This window comes from Neolamprologus multifasciatus, chromosome 14 (genome assembly GCF_963576455.1).
Source record: "Neolamprologus multifasciatus chromosome 14, fNeoMul1.2, whole genome shotgun sequence".
Lineage (NCBI taxonomy): Eukaryota > Metazoa > Chordata > Actinopteri > Cichliformes > Cichlidae > Neolamprologus > Neolamprologus multifasciatus.
Window position 1 is genome coordinate 12315465 of NC_140452.1, and position 12238 is coordinate 12327702.

The 12238-nt window shown below is 41.7% G+C and overlaps 1 protein-coding gene across 5 annotated transcripts in view; it reads left to right on the top strand.

Moving 5' to 3' along the window:
• The window catches only part of nbeab (neurobeachin b), a 207833-nt gene that overhangs the window by 87723 nt on the left and 107872 nt on the right, over positions 1-12238 (top strand). For 4 of the 5 annotated variants that reach the window (XM_085131434.1, XM_085131435.1, XM_085131438.1 and 1 more), the window contains exons 21-29: positions 306-498; positions 653-1642; positions 2576-2793; positions 3044-3197; positions 3976-4156; positions 5067-5185; positions 5774-5881; positions 6133-6301; positions 9798-10230. In XM_085131434.1, the coding sequence (XP_084987560.1) occupies positions 306-498; positions 653-1642; positions 2576-2793; positions 3044-3197; positions 3976-4156; positions 5067-5185; positions 5774-5881; positions 6133-6301; positions 9798-10230 (2565 nt within the window). The remainder of the gene's footprint in view (positions 1-305; positions 499-652; positions 1643-2575; positions 2794-3043; positions 3198-3975; positions 4157-5066; positions 5186-5773; positions 5882-6132; positions 6302-9797; positions 10231-12238) is intronic. The other variant, XM_085131437.1, reaches the window with a different exon arrangement.

Consider the following 12238-nt stretch of genomic DNA (forward strand, 5'->3'; position numbering starts at 1 on the left):
ATTAAAAGGTCAAAATGCTGTGGCATGTCAATCTGTTGATGTAAAATAAAGAAAAAAGTTCATGTTTTTTGTACTCTGCTCATTTTTTAATATTGGCAATAAAATAATAAAATCATTATAGAAATGGTCAAATAAACATGATGTGCTCTTTTGGTAGAAACAAGGATGTAGGAAAGAAGCAGAATATTAATTGGTTTAAATTATTTTATATCACCAGTCCTAATTAGAAATGTAAAACTAAAGGTAAGAGGATTAAATACTTGCCCTACGCAGATTGTATTAGCTGACTGATGTGCCTTTTGCAGGTGTTTGCTTCAGTGTTCCGTTTGGCAGGACTGGATGTTTTCTCTTGGCTACATTAACCCTAAAAGTACTGAAGAGCAGAAAATCACGGAGATGGTGTACAACATCTTTCGCATTCTGCTCTACCATGCAATCAAGTACGAGTGGGGAGGATGGCGCGTGTGGGTGGACACACTCTCCATAGCCCACTCAAAGGTGAGTGCTGTGTTGTACAGCAAAGAAGAAACACTGACCTCTGCCGTCCGTGGAAACATTGCAATTCATTCGGTCTTGTCTCCGCTGTCAGTTCACAGCTGGCTGCATCTCAAATGTGTAGCTGATATTGTCTGTAAAACTGACCTTTTTATAGGTGACGTATGAAGCACATAAAGAGTACTTGGCTAAGATGTATGAAGAGTACCAACGTCAGGAAGAGGAGAATATTAAGAAGGGGAAGAAGGGTTTGGTGAGCACCATCTCTGGTCTGTCTGCTCAAGCCTCTGGCATCAAGGGTGTGATCGAGATCAGAGAAATAGATGATAACTCCCAGACACCTGAGAGTGAGACAGAGTATGAGAGTTCAGACTCGCGCAATCTGCTGGCTGAAAGTAAAGGGTCTGAAGAGGGTTTCAAAGGAACAGAGGGTTTGGTAGATGGAGTCCGGGTCGAAGTTCATGATCTCCTGGTGGACATCAAGGCTGAAAAGGTGGAGGCTACGGAGGTTAAGCTGGATGATCTGGACCTATCCTCTGAACCTTTGGGAGTATCTGAAAATGGAGCATTGGTGGAGGTGGATTCCCTGTTGGATAATGTTTATTGTGCTGCTGTGGACAAGCTAAACACCAATGTTAACAGTGTGCTGTTGGCAAAAGGCAGCATGGATGACCAAAATGCAGCCCCTCTCATTACCCTAGATGAGGACAGCATCCCTCACAGCAACAGCTTCCTGTTTGGAAAGGTGGCAGGCAGCATTGAGGACAAGCTACTGCATGAACTCAATCCAAATGAGCCTTTGGTGCTACCCAGCCCAGAGCCACCATTCCACAACAGTGCCGATACTGAACTGAGCCTTTTAGTCCACATGACACGCAGCTCTTTACCCAGTATCCTGGAGAAGGATGAATTTGAACTACAAACAGCCCTGGAGGTTATCAGCTCTGTTCCCGGTGCTGAGGCTGACACCTCTTCTAAAAACCTAGAGGTCACTGAGGGGACAGCGGCAGCTGAATCTGAAGGGGACCTCGTGTCTAATAAGACCAGCAGCGGTGTAGATGCAACAACCAACACTTCTGACACAGAAAAATCAGATGATGGCAAAGACAAGGACACGAAGAAGATTCAGACTACAGCCACCACCCAGGTTAGTGTGAAATTAAATCATGTAGTTCCCTCAAGCAAAATACGTTTTCTCCAATATTTCAAGATTTTTAAATAAAAGTTTAAATAGAGGAAATGGTAAAAGTTAACTGACATGACCACCAATTTGAAAGCTTTTATCCAGGAGGGAATTATAACTGATAAATGAAATGATCTTGAATTTTAAAAAAGGTAGTGACAGAGTTGGAAAAAGAGAGGAAAGTAAGGAGTGAGGCTGAGGTCATTGTAGGGAAGTGTTAGCCCTTTTGAACAGTCCTATATTAACAGGCCCACAGAGATCATTCTTTTCCCCAACTGCATTTCTAATGGATACAGGAAGGCCTGGTGCACACAGGCGTCATCCCTCTGAGACTCAGGAAACTGGGCTGGTGGTATAGTTGGCTGAGCCAACATGAGGGTAGAAATAGACAAAGCATTATTCTGCAGCAATCGCCTGGGATTTATTCATTGCTCCCCTTATGAGCTGTGCTCCTTCTCAGAGGTCAGGATCTTTTGCTTGGATTGGGTCACTGTGATGGAGGGCTTGTGGGGAGCAGAGTTTATTTTTAAATCCTTTTCTGCTGTTGCGTAATTGCTCATGTTGAATTTATCACCATTGCTTTTTAAACAGGGCTTTTGCAGCACCTCGCTGACTCATTCATCTTAAAGCGGTTTCGTGGTTCCACTGGGCTTGTTGTTGTTTTTGGGGGAGTTTTCTGTACCCGCAGGCGTTAAGAGGTTATTTGAGGACTCTGTATAACCTGGCAATTTATCATTTGAAACTAATAGTATGACAGTAGGGTTATATCTGATTTTGGGCGAGCTATTGATCAGATAAGTACACTTAGATAATGTGTTTCAGTATCTCATGAATCTCACTGACTGTATATGTAATTCCAGATTAATTTGTTTAAGTAATTAACTGGTCTTCAATCAGAGTCTGCATGGCCGCCTGATCACCCAAATGGAAAGGGACATACATGTGGATCTTGGCTTCAGGGGGATGCCCATGACAGAGGAACAACGACGTCAGTTCAGCCCTGGCCCACGCACTACAATGTTCCGCATCCCAGAGTTCAAATGGTCAGCCATGCACCAGAGACTGCTCACTGACCTGCTGTTTGCACTGGAGAGTGACGTCCATGTCTGGAGGAGGTGTGTGAAGTGATTTATGTGCGCTTGAGAGCCAGTGAGAGGGAGGGTGAGCATGGTGCACCTAGTGATACTTACCCTTACTACCCCTGTACCAGAACTAACACAAAGTTTGATTACTATTTTAGAGATATTAGATTCTTATTCATCTGATATTTTTGTTTCTTTGCTTTGCTTTGCGCAGTAAATTGTCCTGTGTTTCATAGAAGCGAGTAACACATGCTTGCGTTTTTTCCCCTACCTCTCTTTGCAGTCACTCCACTAAATCGGTCATGGACTTTGTTAATAGCAATGAGAACATCATTTTTGTCCACAACACCATCCATCTCATCTCGCAAATGGTTGACAACATCATTATCGCCTGTGGAGGGATTTTGCCCCTTCTCTCAGCAGCCACGTCTCCTTCGGTAAGTAAACTGACTTTAGTGAAGGGGAATAATGACATCTAGTGGTAGTTTAGTAAAACTGCTCCATCTATGGTCTAACAATACAGTTTGTACCTATGGGGGCTAAAAAAAATACTTGTTTGTGTTTATTGATTGGGGCTTTGTTTGTTCAGCTTCATCCTGCTATAATTAATGCTTGAGACATTATTTTGGCACAGTTTCTTATGCTTGTAATTAATTTCCCTGTGTGCCTTTCTTGTTTACTTTGATCTTTCTAGTACAATTATAAGATTTAATTTGTAGTCTTGAATTGAAATTGATTTAGATTTTATTTTTTTTCCCCTCTCTTTCTTTTTTTTTCATTTGTGCCTGCGTAGAGTACCAAGGTTAGTACTTCTATCGCTATTTTATTTGCTCTCGGTGAATTTCACACTATAGTTATAAAAGAATCTGTGGTTAATTCATACTGAGAAGATCTGAATACATATGTACTGCCCACTTGTGGGGTGTGTGTGTGTGATTTACTTAAACTCAGATCCAATGCTCCTCCAGTTTTTGTTTGTAATTCTAGCTCTACTTTCTTAGACACCCGATTTAGACCACTTATAAAATATGGTGTTTTCTACTTTCTGGCCTTAATTTCTCTGTGGAAAATTCAGCCACATTCTATACTGTATTAATAGATGTGACATGCCTACCTTTTCACATTTTTTGCACGTTTCCTTTAAATAATCACATTTTAACCACAGCTGGCGGTGAGAATGTGCATATATCACATCTCCCTTGTTGCTTCTTCAAGACTGATTTAGAGAACATCGAGGCAACACAGGGCATGTCCTCAGAGACCGCCATCACTTTCCTGTCCCGTCTCATGGTCATGGTGGATGTCTTGGTGTTCTCAAGCTCCCTCAACTTCAGTGAGATCGAGGCTGAAAAGAACATGTCCTCAGGTGGCCTGATGCGTCAGTGCCTCAGACTTGGTAAGATGGTGATCACATGTTTGTGGCCAGAGATGTGAATGAGTACAAGTCAGTGCAGTGAGGTAGCAATAAAATTAACATATCTTTATGTAGTGATTGTATACTGAAAGGTGAATGAGGTGGAAAATGCCGTGACGGTAGTCTCTTCACATATTCTGATAAATCCTCTAATCCATGACAATCATAAAAAGGTAATTAGTTTAGGAATGGTTTGCTAATTGCATACTAGATTGGAGAATGTTCAGGCTTTTGCTGCAGTTTCTATCGGTGAAAAATGAGTCATTTTTTTGGGATTCAGAGCCAGCAGAGAGATTCATTTGCAGTTTGATCAGGTTCTCTTTCCAAATGCTAGCCTTTTGTGTCTGTCATTAGTGTCTCATAGGACCCTGTGAGGTGCTCTCTGCCCATGTGCCTGTTTGCATGTGACATTTCATATAATAGAGATCAGATGAATTATATTTAAATAAAAAGGCAATAACAGCCTAAATTCAGAGTTACTAAAATGTGGACAGCTGTGAGATTCAGAGTTCAGATGTTTTGGATGAAGTATTTGAAACACAAAGTCAGTCAAAATGTGTCTGTGTTTGTTCCTGTGGATTTGTGTGTTGGCGAGCCTGTGTTTGCTTGATTGCTGACTCACGAGTTGTGCTCTGGGGGATAGAAAATAGCCTTCAGACTACACAGTGTCCTTGGTGCAAACATACAATTTGTCATCACAGGCTTCAGTGTGAAATCGGTCTGCCTGCTGATTTTACTCCTGCTATCTTTCCCGACAGCCTGGAACAAATAGTCATCAGAGATAACTGATTCGTTTCAAAGAGTTTGTGCCTTTTATTAACATTTAATTTCCACTTAACTCTGAAATTAGCCTATTTATCTACTCTTTGTGTGTGTGTGTGTGCGTGTGCAGTGTGTTGTGTGGCCGTTAGAAACTGTCTGGAGTGCAGGCAGAGACACAGGGAAAGGGGAAATACGTCTTCCATTCTCAACAACAAGACTCAGGAAATCCTGCATAACGCTACCAGCAAGGTAGGATGTGATGCCACATATGGCCTGTCTCAAGTGTCCAAAATATTGCAGCAGCTCCTGACTTAAAGTTCCCTGTTCTGTTTGATGCTCCTTGTTTACAAATCCAAATGAATTATATAAAAGCCAAAATATCATTAAAGTTGAATAAATGTTTTTTGTAGGGAAGGTAAGCAAGAGTTTGATGCTGTACTGCTAATCTTTGATTTACTAAAATAAAATACAGATCAAAATTCCTTTGTTCATTATTGATAAAAGAAAAAAATTGCAGCCCGTGGGGTGTGAACTGTTTTCCAGCTTTTGAAGTGATTCATGGCAAAAAAGCATGAGAACCACCAGTGTAAGAACACTTTGACTAGTGCTCATAATGTGACATGCGTAGAGGGACAAACAGTTCTTTGTATCATCTGAACATCCAGTGATGCCAAATCTGACTTTGAACCCACCATATCAGCAGATTTATTTAAGCTCTATGATCTTTATCTTTTTTCTAATCCCTAAAATAATCTGAAAGGGAAAAAAAAAAACACATAAAGGTGAGCTTTGATGAAATGGAGTAGCATGTCACGTCCTGTCGTCTCTCTGCTTTAGACAGCCATAGAGACTCTCCCTAGTAACCTGTCTCCCATCAAGGACCCCGATCGCCTTCTGCAGGATGTGGATATCAATCGACTCCGTGCTGTGGTGTTTCGTGACGTGGTGAGTCCAGACATGTGTTTGTCACAAAGGTGAGGTAGTGAGTGTGAAAAGAGGATTTCACCCTGCAGGTTAGCAGGGATGGAATCCACAACATACTACAATCAACATGCATACGAAGCAAATTTAGAAATATGTTGAGAATATTTACCTTACTCGCTGTAACTTTCATGCTTTGTATGTAAGATACTGTGAGAAGTGTCAAAATGCATATTCTGAATACAAAGTGGCATTTTTGTGATACTTCTTTACAGGATGACAGTAAGCAAGCCCAGTTCCTGGCTTTAGCTGTGGTATACTTCATCTCTGTCCTCATGGTTTCCAAATACCGTGACATCCTGGAGCCCCAACGCGAGACCGTCAGAATAAGCAGCCAGTCAGGCCGCAGCATGCGTCAGGAGATCAACTCACCAACCAGCACAGGTGTGGACAGCTATGCCAGGCCTTTCCCTGATTAAACTTGTTTTTCTGCTCAGCTAATCTCAGTTTGAAGTGACTGTCTGATATACACAAATGTTAAGTGTCCTTGGTCCTTCTAGTGCCAGTCTATGAGCGCTCCTTCAATAAAATAACAGGGATATCCTGCTGCACTCCACTGACTCACCTATGATTTATTCATGAGCTCTGCTAATTGCACCGCAGCAAATTAAATGTGGAAGCAAGAACACTGGTGCTGGAGATGGTGGTTATGAACTTGAATAGGTATCAGCGTTCTGTTTGAAATGAAAGGAAGTACATGCCTCAAGTCATAAATCATACATTAAGTCACATGAAAGGAAATCAGTGGCTGGCTACAAAGGCTGAGCACAATGTCTGCTGCAGTGCCAACTTACTATTATGAAATGCACGAGTGAGCACACTTTATCAACTTTAATTCACACAAAAGGTGAAGGGAAGAAAAGAAACGGGAAGACGAGAGAGGCCAAAGGAAACATGTAAGTTTAACACACAGAATAAAGAAAGTGAAGATGAGCAGCAAGAAGTTAAAAGATGAGAAAATGGCCGCATGCTGGCCAAGTACTGTGGGTTTTTGGGGCACTGGAGCCAGGCTTGCTATTTTCAGCCCCATCTGTCAGTCCCCATTAGGCAAGCAATCCACCAGAGGAGAATGGGATCATAGAGGTTGCTGGGAGGAGAGAGGCACACTGCCGCCTTCATAAATTTCACCAGAAAATGGGGGAATTTTCCAGACGGCATGTGGCAGACGATTGTCTGATGGACCAGGAAGCCAGTAGACTTGCTGGCTAAATCAAGCCCTGTTGACCTCGTTAGGGGGCATGTGATGAATATTAATAAGGCCACCCTTGCATCTAGGTTGCCACTGGGTCAGGATGAGCCAGTGAGAGAGGCACCTCTGCATTTTCAGGAAAAATAAAAAAAGACTTGCTCCATACATAGACCCTAATTTTAATGACTAAGTTTCCCATGTATGTAGAGATGCACAGTGCAGTGTTTGTTTGTTTTTTTTAAAAAAATTGCAGAATATTAGCTCAAACTATTAAATAGACATGACTTTAGGCTGAAGAAAGCTGAAGAAAAGGATTCACGCTTATTACCATGGAGGGGGGAAAACATTATCTCACCAGAGAATCAGAACTGTGGCTCGTTCTACACGTGCTAAATTTACTTTTTGGGGACGATTATAAACCAAACCACGGAATTTATTTGTCCTCACAAATACTGGTATCATATTTACTTAACTTCTTAAAAACCATTAAAAATACCAATTTCTTCTATCTCAAGAAATTCTATTTGAATTTTATTTTGACACCTGTCAGACTACTAACTGTGTTTTTAAAATGCGTGATATATGGTGCCCTATTTAGTAGGGGTGCAACGATACACAAAATTCACGGTTCGGTTCGGTTCGATACTTTGGTGTCACGGTTCGATATTTTTTCGATACAAAAAAAATGTTCATGCCTTTTTATTAATTTGTCATTTATTAAATTTTCACGGCACATTCTGCACCACATCTCTGTGCGTTCATCATTTGTTTGAAGCCAGCTCACCTCCTGCAACCACTTTTCCGAGAATACGCGCTTCTTTTGTGGTTCGGACTCCTTCTGACATTTCTTTGGAGGTGGAGGAACATCACAGTAATTGCTTAAAGGAGCTTCTTCGACATCTTTAAGAGTTCTAAACAAATGTCTGTCCTCCTCCTGAAAATCTTATGTATGCAAACACGCGTTGCAACTTCTTATCTTGTGCCGGTTTTTATTTTGACAGCGAATGCGCACCTGCGGACCACTTATGTGCAGCCCTGGTTATTTAGCTCGTCATATTGCAGCCACAGAAATTCTTTTGTCCATGAAACCATAAAGCTGCACTTTCTTTTTTCCTTATAGTCTGATTTGTCATAACCTTTCCGTTTTGTGGTTAGCTTTTCTTTGGCTGTCACTTCTTCACCCTGACCTGTCTTATTTGGCTCAGCAGAACTAAAATATATATCCTGCTGCTTTTACACACGCACTCACATAACGCTCAGCGATTCTCTGCGCGATCAACCTCTCACATGTTTAAGCTGCGGGAGATTTCACTTGTCATGTTTGCATAGTAAGCTAACGATTGATAAGACGATGTCAGAGGAATTGGTGCGCAAATTATCATCACTCACCAATCAGTACTGTCGCTTTCTATACACAGTTCACGCGATTGCAAAGTGAAAGCAAAAAACAAGCGCAAATTCAAACGCAATTTCAGTATGTCACATATTGACAGTGGCCGATGCCAATGACATAATTACCCAGCTACATTTCCGAAAGAATGCAAAAGCATTGACATATAGTTTTCCTTCCTACGATAGGCCGACGGGCAGGGCAGAGATAGATTTTGGTAGCCCGACTGGAAAAAAGCCCCAGGACGTCGGGCTAGCGATTTTGCGAGCCCTGTATCTGATTGAGGAATCACTCATCTTTGGAAAAGAGAGTTTATTATGGAGAAATGTCTCTTTCCAAAATAAAAGCTATACTATACGCTTCTCCTGGGCTATATTCTCAGCAGCATATTAAACATATCAGGTCCCCATAAGGAGAATCATGTGCTAACGGCTGTCTAAATGACTCGGGTAAAGTTTGTAGCATGCCTGCTTGTTTTTGTCTGCTTCCACTTGTCTTTGCACTAGGATGATGTCGGAGTAAATGTGCAGTCATATTGGTTGTGTTCCCACTAGTGCTGTCAGCGTTAATCTGAAATGACATTAACGTCACAACACGGCAAATCTCCGTTAACGAGCTACCGCGGATCACCTCATGAGTGGGGCTGGAAGACGTCAACACATTAACGAGCTAACTGCGCTAACACACTAGTTCCCACCAATTGAGCATTGCTGGCACATCCAACATACTGTTTTACTTTTGTCCATGACGCGCTTACCTTCAGGGTCATACATCACATGAAAACCAAAATAGTTCCAAACGCCAGATCTGAATGAGGGTGGGGGAGGTTCAATTTGCCATGTTGCAACTAGCCTAGCTTCTGTCTCGCTAGCTTGCCCTGCGCTCAGTGAATCTGTGTTCGACTACTCCGCCTAGGCTGCACTGTCGAGCGCAGATCCACTGAGCGCTCAACACAGACAGCATCGTCAGAAGGAAAGTTGATAAAATAAATTAAAAATGTTGTATCGTTCGATACATATGCGTACCGAACCGAAAGCACTGTATCGAACGGTTCGATATCGATACGAGTATCGTTGCACCCCTACTATTTAGTGTAGAGATTGACACAGTTTGAATAATTAACTTGTTTATCAAGTAAGCATTACATACCACACATTAGACCGTACTTATTTCTGACTCAGTCAGTCATAAATGAAAAAAATTATGACTAGACTTATCATTTATAATGAATGTACTATATTTATGTTGGTAATGCTAGTCTCGGCCTTTTTAACTTTCAGTTTTCTGTGTATATTTTACAGAAACAGCTCCAACTTTTGAATGCAGTAAAGACCATCTTGTGCTATCAGAAGATTTCCACACGAAAAGCTTTCTTCCCCACACAGACTCTGGGATCGGGGAGGAGCAGGTAGCCAGCATCCTTAATGGGTCTGACGTGGACCACAGCGTTGGAGGGACAAGTGTCGTGAATGACCTCATATCTACACTCTCCTCAGAGGTGAACAAGTCCCAGGAGAGCTTGTCTGAATCCTCTAGTGTGGAGGTGCTGAAACCGACCTCCTCTGTCACCAGCATCAGTCAGCCCAACAAGGGCATCAATGTAAAAGAGATTTTGAAGAGTCTGGTAGCAGCTCCAGTGGAGGGCATGGAGGCTGGGGTGGAACCTTTATCTTATCCAGACCCCGCTGCCAAGGCCCAGGCCATGCTGCCCATGCAGTTTCACTCCTTTGACAGGTGAGCAAGTGAATCATTTCTATGACGGTGCTTCAGTTTTTCTCTGCCAGCTAAACAGTGCCACAATATTATTGCAAATAATCCCTCCTTTTTCTTTTCAACACAAAACTCAATAAACCCTCTTTATTGAGTTTCAGATTTGTCAGGGTGAACATTTGTTTTGCATTTTTTAAATGAAAGTCACAGTATCATTGGTTTGTCATTACATCACTGGACGAAGCATGACATTAGAACTTTATGTCGACTGTGATGGATTACAAAAGGGTCTGATTTTCATGTTTTTAAGAAATAATAGGAAAGAAAAGATATTTCCTAAAAAAATCTTTGAGTTGAATCATCAGTGGATTTCTGTTGATATGTTTGGGTGTGTGCAGCATCTTGAGCGGCTGCAGAACAGTGACGTAAATCCTCAGGGTTTACCTTAGTCATCCAGTTTAGCACTAATGGTTTCTAAGTAGCTTGCAGCACTTTTTTTCCATTTCAGGCCACTTGTATTGTATTCTTTCAACAAAGCAAAGGATTCCTATGTTTAAAAAGAGTATCTGAGGCATGGTGGGTCTGCTGCAGTTTATTTAAATTCCTGGATTAGATAAAACCACACAGTAATCTTTTTGGATTTGTGTGTTTACAAACTTGCGTCTACAGGGATTTCAAGCATCAGTTCCTCCGAACTCTGTTTCCTGTGGCTGATAAAGTAAAGTAATTTAAGTTTGTTTGGCACAAACCAAAACTAACCCTTTCCTCTGGAAACCACTCAGTTGGACAGAGTTTTTTTGCGTTCAGACCTCAGAGAGAAAGCAGAGGACCCACCGAGTCAGGAGCAACAATGGGGGCCTCCTTTCTCCTTAATGATGAATAGGGGAAAGATGAAGGGGTATGTGGAAACTGGACAGCTTAGAGGGTGGGGGTCTCCTGGGCGTTGATGACAGATTGAACAGAAGTGGCCACGCACCACACCGCAGCCAGCCATCGTCCTCACCGCTCACATCCTTAATGGAAAGTGGCAGCCTGAAATGAGTCGCCGCGGCAAAGTGTATTATTTTTGAAATGCTTTTACACAAAGGCTCCTGACCACATTTACAACTTTGTCTCATGCTTTTCATGTCACTCCCTCTCCAGCCTCTATTTGCTGTGTCTAATTGTTTGCCACCTGCCAGCGAAATGAACTGCCAGCCGTGGACGGACCTTTCATTTGTCTGTCAGGATGAAAATAGATTGGGAGAGACAACATCAAAAAGAAGGAGGGAAAAATGGCTGAAAGTGGAGTGCACAGGGGCAGCTGTCACAACGGCCCCTCTGCTAGACACATTCACAGAGGAGGGGTTTAAAGTCCTCGAAAGCCGTATTTAAATTGATGAAAATAAAATCAAATATTTACTTGATCTGTAAATATCATCTGCTAAAAGTCTCCAGATTTCAGATATTATTGGTCCTCTCTCTACATATTTGATTGTTCATGTGAAGAAGAGCAGCGATAACTGTTTTTAAATTAAATTTGCATGTGTAATTTTACCACAGCACATTTGCGCTGCTTTATTCCTTGTATTTCTGAATAAAGTGCTATTAGATTAGATTCTTACTCTAGATCTACAAAAGAGACATTTCTGTGGTCATACTTTACATTGCAGTCATCCCTCACAGCCGCAGACCTCATTAATATTCATTTCAAGATTAATCCCTCCTTTATTCTCCGCAACTCAATTAAGACAATCCTATTAATAAAATATGCACTAGATAATCTATACATGATTCATGAGCACCCGGCTAATGAATTATTCATCGAAAGAGTTCCATGTTTTCTCAACATACTGTAGATCTAATGTAATGCCCAGGCCATGCCAAAGCATGGGCAGATCCCTGCAGGAGGAAGGGGTGAATGTGGCAAACAAGAGGACATTCACAAAAAGCCCCTGCAATCAAAACATGAAATCTGTCAATGGTATTTCACTGAGAACTATGAAGATCTGCTAAATAAATGATACTTGTCATCAGTGTTCTCCAGAGCACA